The following is a 19,158-nucleotide window of genomic DNA, read 5'->3' as shown; positions in this document are numbered from 1 at the left end:
GCAGGAAGATGCTCAGAAAGAGAATCTCAGAGTTGTTTCAACAATTTTGTTCCATCTTTATGCTAGCACTAATTAGACAAATGCAACTAAAGTGAATTAAAATTAATGAACATTTTGCAACATTCTATGCTCTGCACAGACATATATAGTTTGAATTTGTTTTGTAAAATTAAGAATCTTATATTTTTTTTAAATGTCGCAGGGCTATTATTAATTTATTCTCCCCATTTTGGCTTATATGCTTAGGAGCTCAATGTAAGTGGTATAAAGCATACTCTGTTCAGATAGATACTAAAAGTATTTTTAAAAATCATCAGTTGATTTAGGTATTTCTGGATCCAGAGAGGAATTCCATCTATCAAAATAAATTTAAGGGAATATTAACCTACAAGTAAATCTTCCATATAAATAATTTTCAGGATTAAGACGACACTTTTCTGAATCATTTAAAAATCCAACCATGGATCAAAATTATTTTCCTTTCCAACATCTGACTTAATACTGAAAACATGCTCTTCAGATACTGTAGCTTTTATGTAGCTAAATATTTCTATTTTCAAGAATGTAGGGGAAGCCATTTTTACTTTTTATACAGCAAGCTAATACTGGAGAAATACATATATTCACAAATATAGGAACATATCGTGTACAAACACTGGCAATTTTCTACATAATGAAAAAAATGTTGATTTTAAATTACCTCATTATTTCTTTATGTGAAAACCATTAAGGTTGAGTTTTTGACGAATATATATAGAAAGTAAAAAGCATTATTTTGGGATTTGGTTTTACTACGTCAGTTGGGAAAATAAGTTAGCATTTGCTGTAGGAAACAGAAAACTCTTGAGCTAGATTAATCAGTTGATAATTCTGCCATTTCCCTTTCTGTGAATCATAATGGTTGTATGATGCTATTATGCTATTACTGTATACCAGAAAAGACTAAAGAAATTTTGCTGCCCACATAATAATACAAATATCAGGCACAAAAAAAAAAAAAAAAAAAAAAAAAAAAAGCCTTTCAATTCTTGGTTCTTTGGTTTTTTCCATGTCTTTAATACGACTTACAATTATCTTTCAATTTAGAGTTGCTTTAGAACTGGGAATTTCAGTTATAGTCTGGAAGTAAAACCATTAGCCATTTTAAGCGCACACATCAAAGTGTTGCCTTTCATGCAACATTACTTTTTTTTTTATTTTCCCCAAGAGAAAGTAATAGCTGGCCCCCAGAATTTGAATTATTTGAATTTGGATTTCACATCTTCTTCAGATTAATGGCAGCGGGAAGGTACAGAAAAGTATCTGCCTGTGCATCTCTCTAGTTCTAAACTTGCCCATAGATAAGAACAGAACAGTCTTGCTGTCAACAGGCACAGTCTGACACATTTGGAACACAGGGAACATTTCAGTTTCACTTTATATGTCATATGGATATATCACTGTCTGGTGAGCGATATTTCTATGAATTATTATGGAGAATAGCTCTATTTCTGGAGCTGAATAATGGAACCAGGTAACCACTTCTTGGCGTTTATCACTGGGATAAATTAGAGACCATTCAGACTCTCATATCTGTTTGGTCATGTAAGGTCTTTATTATTTTGTCTCATTTGCTCTGCAGAGATCTGAATAGGTGCACTAGAAAGATTTAAAGTGCAGTTCCATCTCTGGATTCCTATAATAGATAAAATTAGATAACAAGAATTTGAGGCCTGGTTTCCAGGTCACAGAAGCAGGAGTCCCTGAACCAATCTTTAGGCTATTCATTGTGCTGTTGAGCAATCCTTCTGGGCTGGTTTGTTCACAATGTGTTGGTGTGAAAATTAGAAATATTAGAAGTCCTTAGGGCTTAGGCACAGGTACAAGATAGACTCTCTAATAGTCTCATTTGTTGTTAATCTACTTCTGGATAAAAGTCAGATGTCTCTGGTAATTTCTAAAATCTGTTCATAACCTTGTTCAGCTGAAAACAGATAGATTTGAGCTCTCAGAAGGAAAAATGCAGGTAGTGGGTACAATTACTGAAGTGATTTTTTTTTATTCTTCAGGTAACCTTCAAAGAAATCTAAATGATATTGTTTTTCATAGAATCATAGAATCATAGAATGGCCTGGGTTGAAAAGGACCACAATGATCATTGAGTTTCAACCTCCCTACCATGGGCAGGGTCGTCAACCTCTAGACCAGCCTGGCCCTCCAGGGATGGGGCATCCACAACCTCCTTGGGCAACCTGTTCCACCACGTCACCACCCTCTGTGTGAAAAACTTCCTTCTGATATCTTACCTAAACCTCCCCTGTCTCAGTTTTAAACCATTCTCTCTTGTCCTATCACTATCCACCCTCATAAATAGCCATTCTCTCTCCTGTTTATATGCTCCCTTCAAGTATTGGAAGGCTGCAATGAGGTCTCCCTGGAGCCTTCTTTTCTCCAAGCTAAACAAGCCCAGTTCCATCAACCTTTCCTCATAGGAGAGCTGCTCCAGCCCTCTGATCATCTTAGTGGCCCTCCTCTGGACCCGCTCCAAGAGCTCCACATCCTTCATGTTCTGGGGTCCCCAGGCCTGGATGCAGTACTCCAGCTGGGGCCTCACAAGAGCGGAGTAGAGGGGGACAATCACCTCCCTCTCCCTGGTTGCCACCCCTTTTTAATGCAGCCCAGAACACAGTTGGCCTTTTGGGCTACAAGCGCACACTGCTGGCTCATGTCCAGCTTCTTGTCTACCAGGACCCCCAAATCCTTCTCTGCAGGGCTGCTCTCAAGCAGATCTTCCCTCAGTTTGTATAAATAACTGGGATTGCTCCAACCCAAGTGCAGCATTCTGCACTTTGCCTTATTGAACCTCATTAGTTTTTTTTTCATGTGCCCACTTCTCCAGACTGTCCAGGTCCCTCTGGATGCCTTCCCTGGCTTTTCCTTCTTTTCAGTGTGTAGATGAAATGCCATATGAATATCAGCATAGAGAAAAAAGACTTTATACCTGTACATGAATACTCTGTGATCTTTTCTCATCAAGCTTGCTTCCATAACTGTTTCACATCTTCAAAAATTTGTTCTTGCTATAATCCAGTAACTTTTACCTAATGCCGAATTCCATCCCCATGAGTTCAAGAATCTTTTTTGTCCCAAATCCAGAGGAATGCTCTCCAAAGGATTCCTCCAGACCAAAAAAAAAAGGAGAAAAATGACTTCAAAGGAGCCATCTTGATCAAGACTACTGCTACTACTTTCTTATTAGACTCCTTGACAAAAGGTAGACCTTTGTTCAAAAGCTCCTTTTTTACTACATACTGTAGCTAACTACAGGTAGCTTGAAATAAAAGAAACCAAAAAATCATCTTGTTAATCATTCAAAGACAAAAATGTGAGAGATAATGCTAGTTCCACCAGGAGAAACACAGATCTGGAATTTTTTTACAGAGATTCTTTATACTGGTATGGTGGTATAGTTGCTGGGAGTGAAAACAGGTATTTGTAACCTACAGTTTATCCTTCAATATTTATTATAACTATCAATATTTTACAGATGGGAGCATCTAAATGGACTTTCTTTTTCATATAGAAAAAAAAAATTAGCGTATTTCTGTAATCCCTTATAAACATTTTAGGACTGCATGAAGTTGAGTTTCCAAAAACAAATAACAAAAAGGATGCATACAGTGCTGTTGCTTCAGAAGGTTTCATGCTATTTAAAGATAAATGGCAACCATTTTCCTCTAACCTTCATTTTGACATTTTATAAGATAAGATATACCTCTCAGCTTATATCAACTCACAAGTATGTCTGAATAACCCTTCGGCACCTCTTTCATAAATGTCAGAGTTCTAAAATGAACAGTAAGTAAAAATTCTTTTTACTGTTTTACAGAAAAAAAAGCTTGTTTCCAAAAAGGGAAGGTATTAATACCAATCAGTAAAAAGTATCTTGTACAGAATACAACAAATAATGAATTTTTCAGGATACCGAGAGTTTAGTATTGTATGCTTAGAAGTCAGTTACACTCTTTTCTTATCTGCGTAATGAGGAATTAGAAAAGAAATGAGATTTTTGAACAAATCTCAGCGTATTTAGAAGAAAATGTAAAAGAGGGGTCAAAGTGATTAGGCATTTCAATCAGAAAGATGTAAGTCTCCAACTCACAGATATGTCTACTGCCTTTTGGAAAGTGAGTATCTTGCGTGTCTCTTTGCCGTAGTTGGCTGCTGGTTTAATATGCAGTAAATGGTACTTCTTTTCTTATTCAGTATGAACAACTGTACTTTTTGCAGTTTTGTCTTTGTAGGAATAATTTATTCCATGTTGATTATTGTTAACTCAGTGGTTTTCTAAGTTCTCAAGAAATCACTATATGAAGTAATAGACCTGTCAATAAAATGATATATACAATTTCCTAGTAAAATCTCCTGTCTTTTAAACCTGGACCTTAGAGTTTTCCTTCCCTTCCTTTTTTTCCTAAAGTTATTTCAGATGTGAATTCTTGTAAGGAAGCTTACAATACAATGTCGTATAAGACTATTTCAGCAGGCTCAACAACAGAGAGAATCTGTTAGCAGCTAATAACTGTTCATTCCTTCTATGCCTGTTATACTTGAATAATAACCAGGATAATGTAAAAGTTCTTTGAAATATATATGCACACAGGAAAAAAAAGGCACAGATAGAATGTTAAAAGACATCTCAGCACAATATTCTTTATAAGCAATTTCAGAATGAAGTGAAAGTATTTTACACTGCCTTGGAAAGGTACACCAGACAAATTTTCCGGTACTTAATGTGAAGTATCAACCAATCCTCTGCTGAACTATGAAATCAAAATATGTAAAGAAATACAAATGCTGCCTGTTTCAGATGTTTACAACCATATCATTTTCAGGGTTTATAAATTGTGGAATGTGCTGTTTGGAAAGACTTTTGTACCTAATCTTCCTTTCAGGGTCAATGTGTCTTGTTCCTCATCTTAATTTTCTGAAGATCTTATTTGCTGTTACACTTCAGTGAATTGTATTTTCCTTCCCTATGTCACATTTGTTTTCCTCAACAAAAAAATTTCATAGCTACTTCTGGGATTTCCATCCCTGCCCCATCTCCTCCCCCCTACCCTCCCCCCATCCTTGCTGAGAAGAGCTCTTGTGGCAGTGAAGCCAGGATACCCTAATGGATTCTGGCTCTTTGCTTACAGCACTGGTCCAAATCCATCATCTAAATCTGCATGGAAAGAAGTTAACTATGTAAGCCATCTCAATATATGATGTACACATACTTTTTTATATGCACAGAAGTTTTTTTTTAAATGATCTTTGTAGCTGTTCTCAGGAAAAAAAAAAAAAAAAAAAAAGAAAGGAAGAAAGAAAGGAAGAAAGAAAAAAAGAGAAAAAGAGAAAGAATAAGAAAGGATGGACAGACACATGCCTTCAAAAATTGTAGCTAGACAGAAACGATGTTCCTTAAAGGTATTTTTATTTGATATTCTTGGAATGTGATGAAGAGCTGTTGTGCTTCAACTGTTTAATCAGTTCAGCAATTTATTTATACCAGGTATTATGGTGCACTATATAAGAAATATCAAAACGTAGTAAGAAATTTGAAAACATTGGAACTTTCTGTGTTTTCACTGTTTCTTTTATTGAGAGTTACTATCTCTTCACAGAGGGTTTTGAAAAATTGTTCTATATGAAAAAGAATGCTCCCCCAAAAACATATTCTGTCTTTATTATAACAGCATTGCATAAAAAATAGTAATTTGTTTCTGAAAAGTTCATTTTCTCTTGCTGCTCTCTCCCATTTAGAATCACCATACTCCTCACAGTATATTGATGAGGAAATTGCTATTATTTCGCAATGGAAGAATTATGAATCCAAGCAGGACATAAGCAGTAGTGTCTAATGAATTTTCAAAATGAAAAAATCCTGTTTCCATTTAAGTGGAATTACAAAGAAAGAGCAGTGGAGAAGTAATAACATAACTAAACTATTGCTTGTTGAACTTTTTGATCTTCTCTCCCAGTTTCATTCATTAGTTACAATGATCATCTCATGCTATGAGCAGGTACTTCAAAGTCAGCAGACCTACTTCAAAGCATAGATTTAGCTGGTGAGAATGAGGTTATCAAGAGCATGAGAACTGTCAACATGGCAGTTGACTGGTCCAGGTAGTGTGTTATCATGTCTTCATCAGTAGCCACTGCATAATGCTGAAGAAAAAGTATTGAGTTCAGGTATTAAATGTTTACTCCTTATTCTACCATAATATGCTAGAACCTCCAGCATATAGAGATTTGAAATAAGGGCGATCCCTGAGCTAGAGATTATATATTTGTTTTTAAAAGTACTGATTTTTTTTCCATGACATTTCCCAGTCCTTGTCATAACATGGCCATATCTCATTGGAAAGTCATTTTCATTTTCTGCTCATGAAGTTATTATTAGTTAAATAAGTAATTTATTCAGGGAAACTTTACTTTGTGTTTTTTTTTCCACATAGCATGTGGTACTACTGTATCCTAACAAAGCATCTTTACTAGAATGCCAAAATATGGATCACAGCTTAGAATACAGAATTAATAACTTCTATTGTGTTCACTTACACTATTTATTTTTAGTAATAAATAACAGTAATTAATATTAATTAATAGTATTATTTATTTATATTGCATAAAATTCACATTTTCAAGGAATTATATTGAAATGACAATAAAATATATATTTTATTCTACAAACTTCTTATTGAAATTGATGCATGTGTTCAACAGATTGGTGTACATAATTCCTTGCAGAATGAATGGGAATCATTAATAGAACTTCTCAAAATTATCAGATGCTATCTATCAAAAATAAAACCAGTGCAGCTATAATAACAGAAAAGGAAATTAAAAGAATATACAGCACAGTATGTAATTGTAAGTGCTTTTCTGAATTCAATTGTTCAGTTAATTTTCATGCTCCATCCACTCTATATTCCATAATCTCTATTCTATTTCTTTTGTAGTGTAGAATTGGTTACTGCATAATCTCCAACCCTATTTTCCACATTTCATAAAGAATATTACCTTTTTATAACTATCAGTCGCCAATAAATCTGCAAATGTTCCCTCACAGACAGCCCCAGTTACAACTTTTTAAGCCATTAGTCTGCAGAGATGCTACCTTTTGACTTTGAGAAGTTTGCCAACATATACATATGTGTTGAGAGGTTTTTCTTTTTGCATTTTGATTATATAAGCTGTGAGTAGAGCAATATGTCAGTACCCTGTGCAATGACTTTCAAAATCTGTATATTCTGGGATCATTTGTGAAACTCCTTCTACATATTTTTTCCTGTTAATCATTCCAGTTGTATTCTTTCATTCATACATAGTGGGATGCAATATGAAACAGAAAAAAAGATTTGATTGAGTCAGCCATCTTAAGAGAGGATTTATGCTGCAGCTCTAAATAAATTATTATTTTTGTGGATTTGTTACATTTCTGCTTATCAAATTGCAGAAGCTCCTTTAAACTCAGAACACCTATGATAGGTAGGTGCCTATTACCCATTTCTGTGCTGAACTGAATCTCTTTGCCCTATCCACAGAGCCTGTTGCCAATAGTGGTGAGAGAGGAGCTTGCAAAGATAAACTGAATTTGCCTATTTGAGATATCTTTCACTGATTCAGTCTACCTCTCCGTCATTATTAGGAATTCTTGCCCTTGTATTACTATGTTTGTTCAATAGGAACCATGACACATATTAGTGGATCTAAGAAGGTTCTTAATCAGTTGAAAGATACCAGAATTTCATTGTTCCCAAATGTATTCAGGGAAAAGGCATGAGTCCAATGTAGAGTTTCCAACTCACAGAATCACAGAATCACAGAATTGTAGGGGTTGGAAGGGACCTCCTGAGATCATCGAGTCCAACCCCCCTGCCAAAGCAGGTTCCCTACACCAGGTAGCACAGGTAGGCATCCAGGCAGGTCTTGAACATCTCCAGAGAAGGAGACTCCACCACCTCCCTGGGCAGCCTGTTCCAGTGCTCCGTCACCTCACTGTAAAGAAGTTCTTGCGCATGTTTGTGCGGAACTTCCTATGCTCCAGTTTCTGGCCATTTCCCCTTGTCCTGTCTCCACTCACCACTGAAAAGAGTCCAGCCTCGCCATTCTGCCCCCCACACCTTAGATATTTATAGACCTGGATCAGGTCCCCTCTCAGTCTTCTTTTCTCAAGGCTGAACAGACCCAGTTCACTCAGCCTTTCCTCATAGGGGAGATGCTCCAGGCCCTTCACCATCTTCGTGGCCCTCCGCTGGACTCTTTCCAAGAGATCCCTGTCTTTTTTGTACTGGGGAGCCCAGAACTGGACACAGTACTCCAGATGAGGTCTTACCAGGGCAGAGTAGAGGGGGAGGATCACCTCCTTTGACCTGCTGGCCACGCTCTTTTTAATGCACCCCAGTAAGCCATTGGCCTTTTTGACCACAAGGGCACACTGCTGGCTCATGGCCAACCTGTCATCCACCAGGACACCCAGGTCCCTTTCCGCAGAGCTCCACTCCAGCAGGTCATCCCCCAACCTGTACTGGTGCATGCAATTATTCCTCCCCAGATGCAAGACTCTACACTTGCTTTTGTTAAACCTCATCCGGTTTTTTTCTGCCCAGCTCTCCAGCCTATCCAGGTCTCGCTGAATGGCAACACAGCCTTCAGGCATGTCACTCCTTGTGCCTTTGAAAAATTGGCCAAATCATCTATATACTTTTTGGGTGCATTAAAAAGAGCTTGACCAGCAGGTCGAGGGAGGTGATCCTCCCAATCTACTCTGCCCTGGTAAGGCTTCATCTAGAGTACTGTGTCCAATTCTGGGCTCCCCGGTACAAAAAGACAGGGATCTCTTGGAAGGAGTCCAGCAGAAGGCCACAAAGATGGTGAAGGCCCTGGAGCATCTCCCCTATGAAGAAAGGCTGAGTGAACAGGATCTGTTTAGCCTTGAGAAAAGAAGACTGAGAGGAGATGTGATCCAGGTCTATAAATATCTAAAGTGTGGGGAGCAGAGTGGTGAGGCCAGACTTTCCAGCAGTGTGTGAAGACAGGATAAGGGGAAACAGCCAGAAACTGCAGCATAGGAAGTTCTGCACAAATGTGCACAAGAACTTCTTTACGGTGAGGGTGATGGAGTGTTATAACAGGCTGCCCAGGGAGGTGGTGGAGTCTCCTTCTCTGGAGATGTTCAAGACCTGCCTGGACACCTACTTGCACAACCTGGTGTAGGGACCCTGCTTTGGGAGGTCCCTTCGAACCCCTACAATTCTGTGATTCTGTGATTCTAAGGCAGAAAGTTTCTGGACAAAAGTTATTAGGCCACTTCAGGAATTTTTGTTTTTGCAAGTTACTATTAACTGCATCAGAAATTCTGCCTTTTTCTTTCCACTTGTATAAACCAAGGGGGCAGAAATCATATTAGAGAGATGAAAAGAGAACTATAGCAATGCATACCACCTAAAAAACAGGAACAGGCACTGCACTTGGGGTATTTTTATGTGTATGGGAAAATAGTAATTATCGTCAGAGCTGCAGCAGTCTGCACGCTCAGTGAAGATGATATGATGGACCTTAAAGAATGCATCAGATTATTGTATACACATTGCCCAGTCCTTCACCAAAGGGTTCTAATCTCTACCTCTTTTCTCCCTCTGGCATCCTCCTTATGTAGATTCAGATTCCAGCCTGCCACAAGAGTGGTGAATTGATAAGGTCACTGGGTTAAAGCCCAAGGCTCAAGCGAGAGTTTAACATACAGTGTAAATTTATACAGTCATTCTTTCTGTTTTCTACTCCCTTAATTAATATTTAAATATTCCAAGTGAAGTGAAATAAGTTGAACAGGAGCCATTAATGACCTGAATCCAGAACACTCTATAGTCTGTTTATTGGAGTGTTCATCTGGGAAGCAGAATAGAGAAGTCAAAATCTACTATCTCTTCCATTTAAAGGCAGACTGCTCTGAGGCTTCTCAAGTCTCAACTGAATTGCCCTAGAAGTAATGTTATTATTTAAAAAACAACAACCTCCTTCTTCCTAGCAGCATGGATAGCCCTTTGTTTTTAATACATCCAGTATTACCCAGTCTTAAAATTACATTTTGCATTAAGTATTCTACTTGATTTTTTAATTTTTTAAAATTCTGTTCTCAGGATGAAGGCTGTAATACAGAGGATAAGTAGGAAATAACATAAATACAGGAAATGACTATTTTATATTTGAATGAGTCTGGACAGCATAGGGCTGTTTTGTTTTTTTTTTTCTTTCTTTTTCTAATTTTTCTTCAGGGGTACTGGGAAGCCTAGATGCTAAATTGCCCATTCCTTCATTCCTTGACCATAGACTCCCTATGCTTATTATGCCTTAAGGAGAACTCAGCTCACTAACCCAAAGGGGTTAGCTGCCAGAACTACAAGTTCACCCTAAACTCTGAAAGTTGCACAGTATTCTCCTCAACATTGCCACTGATTGTCAAGGTTTATTTATACCTCTGAGACCTTATGGGTCTTTAGATTGTATCCTAAGTGACAAGACTGAAGCCAAAGGATTAGTAAGAATCTCAGTGTTTCAGCGGTTTAGAATTTAGCAAATCAATCTGTTGATGCAAATGTGATATTTGTGACCTGATGGGACTGTTCTGTGTGCATGAGAAATTGTGATGTGGAGTCAGTATATATCTCTGGAATAATCTTTTTATGAAATGTGCATAACTTTTAAAAGTTCCTAGCCCCATTGAAAATCAGTAACAATCACAACTCAGTGCGCCAGGAGGCTCTCACAGATGTGGCAGTGGGCTGAAATTGGATGGCTGAAATTTTAACAGCCTTCAGCTGCAACCTCCACTATTGAAAAAGATGTTGCCACCCCCACATCTGGGACTGCTGAAGTGTTCACAAATCTCCTAACCTACTGCAATGTTCATCTAAGTATACTAAACTGGCTTGGATTCTGGTTGGCTATAACACAGGCAGAGAAATTGGTCTTGGGCATGAAAATACTAATTATATGGGTGGGAATGTCTGGAATTTGATTTTAACCTGTTGCTGAGTGACACCTCTCAAGTGGGAAAAGGACACTTGAAAGGCTCCAGCAGTTGATTTCAAGGCAGCAAATATGTCTGCTTGGGCAGAAGCTCTGCTCAACTGTAGCACTGGATTTCCTAGGAGTCCAGTGGAAGGCCTCAAAGATAATTAAGGGCCTGGAGCATCTCCTGTAGGAGAAAAGACTGAAGTAACCTAGGTCTGTTCAGCCTGGGGAGAAGGAGACTGAGAGGGGATCTGACAAATGTTTATAAATAACTACAGGGAGGTGGGAGGGAAATAGATGAGGCCAGGCTCTTCTCAGTTTTGTGTGGAACAAGGAGCATTGGCCTAAAACTTGAACATACATAAGAAATTCCGTACTAATATGCAGAAGAAATTTACGGTAAGGGTAACTGGACACTGGCACAGGTTGCCCAGAGGGGTTGTAGAATCTCATTTAGGGAGATATTCTAGACTGGTCTGGATGCCTACCTGTGCAATCTATTGTAGGCTACCTGCTTTAGCAAGGGTTTGGACTTGATGTTCTCTTGAGGTCCCTTCCAACTCCTCCGGTTCTGTGATTCCGTGAATATTTTTCAGAGGAAGAGAGCAAGTACAGCTAATTAGGTTTGTGAATAATGCTGCCTATACTTGTCCCATCTTTCTTTACTGATCTAATTGTGAAAATAGTAGGACTGCTAGATTTGGGAAAGAAGTTAAGATCAGTAGGAGATGGACAACAAAGCACACAACATTTGGGCACTCAAAATGAAGGACAAGGCAGGGAAAAACATCAGGATTGCACCGTAAGTACTGCAAAAATGGTAGTGGGGAGTCTATTCATCTTTGTGTAGTGCAGCTCTTTCACTTTCTATACCCCTATCATCCTAGAAAATTATTAGCTTTTGGTTGAGTAGCTGCAAAGGGACATATTTGATATCAAGGTGAGAAATAGAGGTATGAGAAAATCAGGCATCACCTTATTCCTTGAAAGTTCAGACCTCTGTGTGGACAAAGGTCCTTAAAATCATTGACATTTATTGAGAGTTGTTAAAAAATGAACCCACCTACACTGGGAACATATGTCATATCATATATATCATACAGTAGCTTAACAGTAGGTTACCAGCAGATTTGTAGACTAAGCTGGTGGAGTAACATGTTCTACTGTTTTTAACTGTGAAGTTATGAATATTTTTACTTTTATTGTTTTATATTCTGGAAAACAACTACCAACCAAGATTTTTAGGCTATCACTGCATTTTATGAGGAAGAATAATATGGAGCATTTCAAATGTTGTCAGTTTTCATTTACCAAAATTAAGATTTGTGTGGAGAAATAGTTTTTCTCAATACCCTAAGAAAAAGTAGATTAACTTTTTAACTCTCCATTAAACATTTAATTTATAGCAACAGTTAACTTAGTTAATGTTAGCATTCACCTTCCTACCTTCTTACTGGGACCAAACCAATGAATGCTTTTTGAAATCAAGCCTACTTTGGCATTGTAACTCTTTCTTCTAAAGAGATAATTTAATTATGTGAAAATGAGAAGATCTAAGGTATTTAAAAATCAGGTACAAGCTTCCTTGAAGTGTAGTGATACTGTATGTTTAAATCTTTTGTGTTTCTGTTGGATAAAATGGGATATAAACGTCCTTGACAGCAGAATTTGAGCCAAACCTCAAGTGGCATAAATGCGTTAGCTCCATTACAGATAATGGAAGTACACTTAATCACATCACCTAAGAATCTGGCCTACAGCCCATAACAAGACAGTCCTTTGGAGGGTAATAATATTTGATGTTTTCATCAATCACTCTCCTAGGTCTGTAGCTATCTGTGGCAGAATAAAAAATGTCACATCATAAACAAAAAGGCCAGTCATGGCTATTTCACCATGTTTGCATCCAAATAAAATTTACTAATTGTGGCCCTAGTTCAGGAAAATCTTCTTTCAGAAAATGTAATATTTACTTTTGTAATATTTACTTTTAATTTACATGTTCTGAGAACAGATGTATTTCAATACAACAGTCAAATTCTTGCATCTTAGGCTCCAAGTTTTATATTCTCATTCCTTTTCTTTTACTTGCCTAGGACGTATGTCTACGACCACTACAATAACAGATGGTAAGAATGGATCTGTTCCATCATCCATGAGAATGGGCAAGAAATCAGTTACAGAAGACCTTGTGACAACATTCAGCTCCCCAGCAGCATGGCTTCTTGTTGTGGCTCTGATTGTTACCTGGTCAGCAGTAGCTATTGTAATGTTTGACTTGGTGGATTACAAAGCCTTTGCAGGTAAAACTCAGCATCTTTTGTTTGATATATTTTATATAAAAATTTAAAAAATTATTAAGGTGTGTGTATTATGTAAATATGAATGAATACCTTCTTAGAGTCAGCACAGTGTCTCTGCTGAGTTTACTGTTAGAGGAGATATTGTGAGAAATGTCAGAATATATTCATTTATACTTCATAAGTCGTTATAATTTAAATCTTTCCATTTTGCAGCCCATCTTTATCCTGGAAAATGTATATGTTGACAGTAATATGATATGCATATGAGCATACATGCTCAGATTTCTGTTTTGCAATTTCAATATAAAAATATTTCAAAACTAATAAAATGAATTATTAATTTCCATCTTCTTAAATATATTTTCAAATTTCTCTTAGTTTCCTTAAGTATTCTGACATCTGCTTACACAATTCCATCACAAAAAATATGAAAAACACCATTTGTAAACATACTAACTGTAAATTCATCTGCAAAACTCGTAAGTACAGAAGGACAGATTCTTAGCATTAGCTAAGCCACAACCATACCCTCACTTAGGCATTTTAAGATTGGTCAAACTGAGTATACAGGATCAAGTTTGGGAATAGATTGGTTTTTGAGGGCAAGGCATATTCACTTGTCACAAGGACTATGATTCCGGTTGAGGAAAAAGAAGAAAGAAATGGTGAATAAAAATGAGCTCATCATTACTTGATTTTTATACCTTGTAGCTGGCAGTCATGTATAACAGAAATTAAAATAAATTTGTGTTTTTAAAGAGGGCATACTATTCAGCAAGCATGAGATAAGCAGGCTGTAGTGACTAGGAAATATGTGAAGCAAAACTAGAAAAGAAATGATGAAGGTCCTTTTCTTTTCTAAAGAAGAACACCAGCTCTACAGTGACCTCATCTATAACAGTAATTAACTAGGAATAGAAATTCAGCCATTTTATTAGCTTACTGATAAATCCATAGATTTTAGTCCTGCTGTAAATCAATATTGACCTCAAGATTTGCTGAAAAATCTTTTGAGGCAAAGAGCTTGAAAGAAACCTACTAATTCTGATTTGATGGATGACATAGAAGCTTGGAATATAGACAAAATGTAAGGCAGATCTCATTTAATTTTTTACTTCTAATTTGTTTTCAGAAGGAATTCACTTGAGTTTCAGTAACGTGGAAACTTCCTTCTGAGTGACCCTTCCTACACAAGCATCAGATTTTAATATGAACACCAAAAAAAATGTGGCAAAATGGACATAAACCAAGGGAGAGAAACCACCATATTTTGCTTGTAATTTTCCATATTAACTATCAATCAATCATATTCTTACTATTTTTCAGTAAGGAACAAGGGTATGCCTTAGACAAAACTAAACCAAGCAATTCATAGACTGGCTGTCAGCTTATGCATGCTCTGTATACTACTCAGGGTATTATTAAGCAATGCAAAACTATATTTTTTCGGTAGACTGAGGGAAAATTTCTAGGCAGATGGAAATCTGATGTTCACGTTGTATTGGTTAAATGAGCTTAAATCCCAAGGGCACTGATGCAAACTGACATTTTCAGACCAGGCAGTAGAAACAAAATAATGTAAAATTTAATCTGCAGAAGGAGTTCATATTTTGTAGAGATCTCTGAGTGATGATATTTCAATACTGTCATGGGTTCAAGTCTTTTTCTTCCCAAATATATTTCTGTTCCTACCTGATTAATTAAAGCAACATTTAAATAATCTATTAATGGTGAAATGTTAAATGAAAGAACTACTGTGCTCCTTCAGACCTAGATTTATCAGACTGCTTTCTGTTTTTACGGATACATAACGGTGGCTGTATAGCTTTTATTATGGCCAGGGTTTCAGCTCCTGACGTCCTAATCAGCTGCAGTTGTCCAGCTGAAACCCACCTGTGGCAATAGCTGAAGACTTCACATAGAGTCACCTGGCTGGGAGTACTGATACTGAAATTATTTTCACCCTGTGACAGTGTGGCCTTTGCCTCCAGTGGAGCTGTGAAGGAAAACTTGGAGCATGTTTTAAGTGACCCCTTAAATCTAAAATCCAGGAATAGTTTCATTTTACAATGACATTCTTCCTTGAATAACATACAGTTTAAAAAATCTTAATCATTACTTTCATTGCTGTAAATTTAATTTTTCAAGCATGATTAAATTTAATTTATTAGTTTTTAAATGTAAATGAAAGATGCCAAATAAATTAAATGTGACTGTGTATTTTTTTTTATGTACAAAACTCATAACATTCAGTGTCTTTTTTTTTCCTGAGGTAGAACTTGCCTTTCTTAAGTCAGTGCATACATGTTTTTTTAAGATTTCTTTCCTTGAAGTTCCATTAAGCTCAACTCTAGAAAATATGTAGGGAAAAGCTGAGAGGAAAACTTGTTTAGTCTGTCGAAGAGGGAACTGAGATTTGATCTAAGAGCAACACACTCTTTCAAAAGGCAGCTGAAAAAGTAGTAGATGACAAACAGTTACCAAGATGATTTTCCTGTAGTATCAGGTGATATAACAAGGTAAAAGGGCCTGAAGTTGTGTCACAGGAGGTTTATGTTGGACACTGGGAACAAAATCCTTATCATGAGGGTAGAGCAACACTAAGACTGCAGATTTTCCATCCTTGGAAGTCTTTGAGACTTTGTGAGCTGGTCATGGCTATCTGGCTCCAGTGGTAGCAGAAGTCCCTTGCTGAGAAGGATTGCACTAGATGAATTTCAGGGATGCCTCTGATCCATGTCTACGTGATTATATGATTCTATGAAAAGCTCTGTCAGAATTTAATAAGGTATTTAGAAAGCACATTGCCAGAGATCTCATTGGACTTCACAAGTCTGGGGTGGATTTCCCCAGCCTCATATATGGGGTGTGAATCTGTGAGCCATCGTAGTCAAGATTTCAGTCACTTGTTAGTGCAGTTAAAAATACACTGTGCACATCTGCAGAGCTAGCCCTCTACCAGGTTTGCAGGAAGCAAGAACCTGAGCTGAGATTGCTGGGTAAAATGTCACACACCTACATGCTGGCACCGACTGACCTAGTGACTCCCTTGACAGACTTTCATCATATTTATGAGCAAGAAATGCCAATTCCATAGCAAAGTCACTATTAATGACTATCCTGCACAGAACTGACTGTAGAAGAAAACAGCAGTTTGTAGACATAATAGGCCAGGCCAGGTTCTGCATAGCTAAGGAGTATACATAGATTTGCTCCTCCTAATTCCTATTGGTTATAGAAAACCAACCCACAGATTTTGCTTTTTGAGAACTACAGTATCAAACTCAAGTTTGGAAATTTTGAAGATTTATGCTAATTGAGATTTATCACACATGTAACAATATGAAAGTGAAGTATTTGTTCTCATCCTGAAATAAATGTAATGAAAACTTGCATTCCTATAATGTTATTTGGAAAACTGTAAACATGACTGAAATATTTCTAGTGTGGTTTGAAGAAGACATGCATTACAAAAGGCTATCACACTATAAACCTCATGTAGTACGTAACATGTATGAATATGCAATAAGTAGCATACCACACTGGAAGATCTCTTATACATTCTCAATATTTCTAGAAAAGCAAAAAGATTCCTTTTTGTTTTATGCGTGCTTTGCAACAATTTGTAATTACTTCCATCCCTGAAGTTCAAAAACATTTATTTCACTAATTGGCTTCATAATTCATGAATGTATTTCATGCATTTCTTGTACACATAGCTGGATCATATATTTTAATTAGTACATGTAACTAAATAATTTAAGATTATTTCAGTTCCAAGTTTTGATTGCCCAGGAATCTGCATTTGCTAATGGGTTAATAAAGGGCTCAGAATTCCCCACCCTCTCCATGACCAATTACACATAATTAACATTACCCTAATTTCAGATTCAGATTGTAACATTCAGAGTAAATTCATAGTATTGTTGCCAGTCACCTAAGAGCCAGACTAGGACAAACCTAGTGGAACCTCAGCAAATCTACAAAACCCCCATATAGCTAGAAAATAATAAGCAAAAAGGGCACAAGACATGGGAAGTGCAGGTTCCCATTTTCTTTTAATTACATTCATAAATGCAAAAAGGATAGGACCTTCCTTGTAGCTAATTCATTGTTCTCAACCAAAAGAGGCGTTTTAGAGATCTCCAGCCAAGGCAGATCTCTGTGGAAGTAATGCCTATCAATGGAGACATAGAGCTGCTGCCTCAATGCGAAACTGCAGGGATTATATCAGTAAGATGTTCTCCTTAATGCTTTTTATTTTTCTTTTTTCCTTTCTTTTAAGATAGATAATAGGAAAACAACTGGCCAAATTGCTCTGGGCTCTTGGACATCAGCTTCTGACTAACACAGTCTGAAATCACCATTTCCCTGTCTTTAGTTTATGGTCACTTTTGTTTTGGAAGGTCCTGGGTATCCAGAGTGATATACATATTTTCCAGTAAAGGAAAACAAACAAACAAAAAATTAAGACTCTAGTTTTCATTTTAACATCTGTATTTTGAAGAGAAAAAGACCCAAGAAAATGGTGAACAGGACTCTAAGTAATTTGTGCTGTGTAGTTGGCACATTTTTTGTTCCAGTCTTCTGCATGAAAAAATTGTAAATTTCAAAACCTGATTATGACAAGTGGAATTCAAAAAAGACAGCTACTCCACTACACTACTACTTGCCTATTACTTTATTTGTCTATTTATTTATTTCTCTATTTTATGAGATAAACATTATCAGGAACACGTAACTAGGTTGCCATAAAAGTAATGTCTCCTATTTATTTCCATGGAAACGACAACAGATACAAGGAACACAACAAGTCTATTTGATAGATCAAATTATTAGCTACAAAACACTATTTTTCATGGCGACCACCATTAGCTATGCATTTTCAACAGTGATGAGCAAGAGCCTGCCTGATGTACTCATAAAAATCTACACCAGCAGAGGTGACACACTCACTGTCGCCACCCACTGACTCACTGTCCTGTCATTCACAGTTTGGTTTCCATCAACATTCAGCAAGCATCAATGACAGTTGTGACTTTTTTCTAAAAGGAGGAAATCAGTGACACACCTTTGCTTCATACGCACTTTCATGTCAGATGCCATTTGTCAGACAGCCTCTCTGCTGCCACCAGTCACAAGGCAACAAATGTAACAGACTGGTGAGAAGGTTGGACTCCTACTGTCATACCACCAACAGCCACTTCTGATGTTGTGGGCCAATACAGTAAAAAAAAAGGAGGCACTACTTTCGAACCAACCCACATACATTCATTTTTCTTCTGGAATTTTATCCTAATACAGTCATTCTGTTGCATTTATGTTCAATTATAACTTCTAAAAATTGAGAGGAAAAAAAAAGAAGAGAGTACTTATATTAAGATTGGTATTTTTTCCAATTTTACTAATAAAATTACCTTACTTTTGTTTTTGCTTAAAGTGCCAGCAAACAAATAGAACAAATATTTTTGCCTCTCAGTGCAAGGGGTGTTTAAAAGTTTAAAAGTATCACCAAATTAAAATAATTGCTAAAAGGTTTTCCAGACATGCAAAACCCAAGAAAAATCTCCAATGGAATGCAGGAGTGGAATGTAAAATAATAAAAATATAAAATATAAAGATATAAAAAATAAAGTATAAAATATGAAATATGAAATATAAAATAAAATATCTTGGATATCGTGGATATCTTTGATCAAAACACTGATGTAATCTTTTAAAATACAATTTTTACTGTATTTACAGGTGTCAGTCTAAAGCATGAGTAAACAGCTTTTGCATTTCAAGGTTCTTAATTAAATTCTTCAAATTCTAC

General features: G+C 36.8%; 1 protein-coding gene across 2 annotated transcripts in view; it reads left to right on the top strand.

The window, feature by feature from the left end:
- TRDN (triadin) overlaps window positions 1-15,448 on the top strand; it is a 28,705-nt gene extending 13,257 nt beyond the window's left edge. Inside the window, exons 2-3 of one of the 2 annotated variants that reach the window (XM_042888977.1) lie at window positions 13,137-13,343; window positions 14,479-15,448. In XM_042888977.1, the coding sequence (XP_042744911.1) occupies window positions 13,137-13,343; window positions 14,479-14,519 (248 nt within the window). In that variant the 3' untranslated portion in view covers window positions 14,520-15,448. Of the gene's footprint in view, window positions 1-13,136; window positions 13,344-14,475 lie in introns of both variants that reach the window. The other variant, XM_042888969.1, reaches the window with a different exon arrangement.
- The last annotated feature ends 3,710 nt before the right edge of the window (window positions 15,449-19,158 follow it).

This window comes from Lagopus leucura, unplaced genomic scaffold (assembly GCF_019238085.1).
Source record: "Lagopus leucura isolate 7727_CA_CO unplaced genomic scaffold, USGS_WTPT01 Super-Scaffold_73, whole genome shotgun sequence".
Taxonomy (NCBI): Eukaryota; Metazoa; Chordata; class Aves; order Galliformes; family Phasianidae; genus Lagopus; species Lagopus leucura.
The sequence above is the reverse complement of the archived record's forward strand: the minus strand, read 5'-3'. Positions and strand labels throughout refer to the sequence as shown.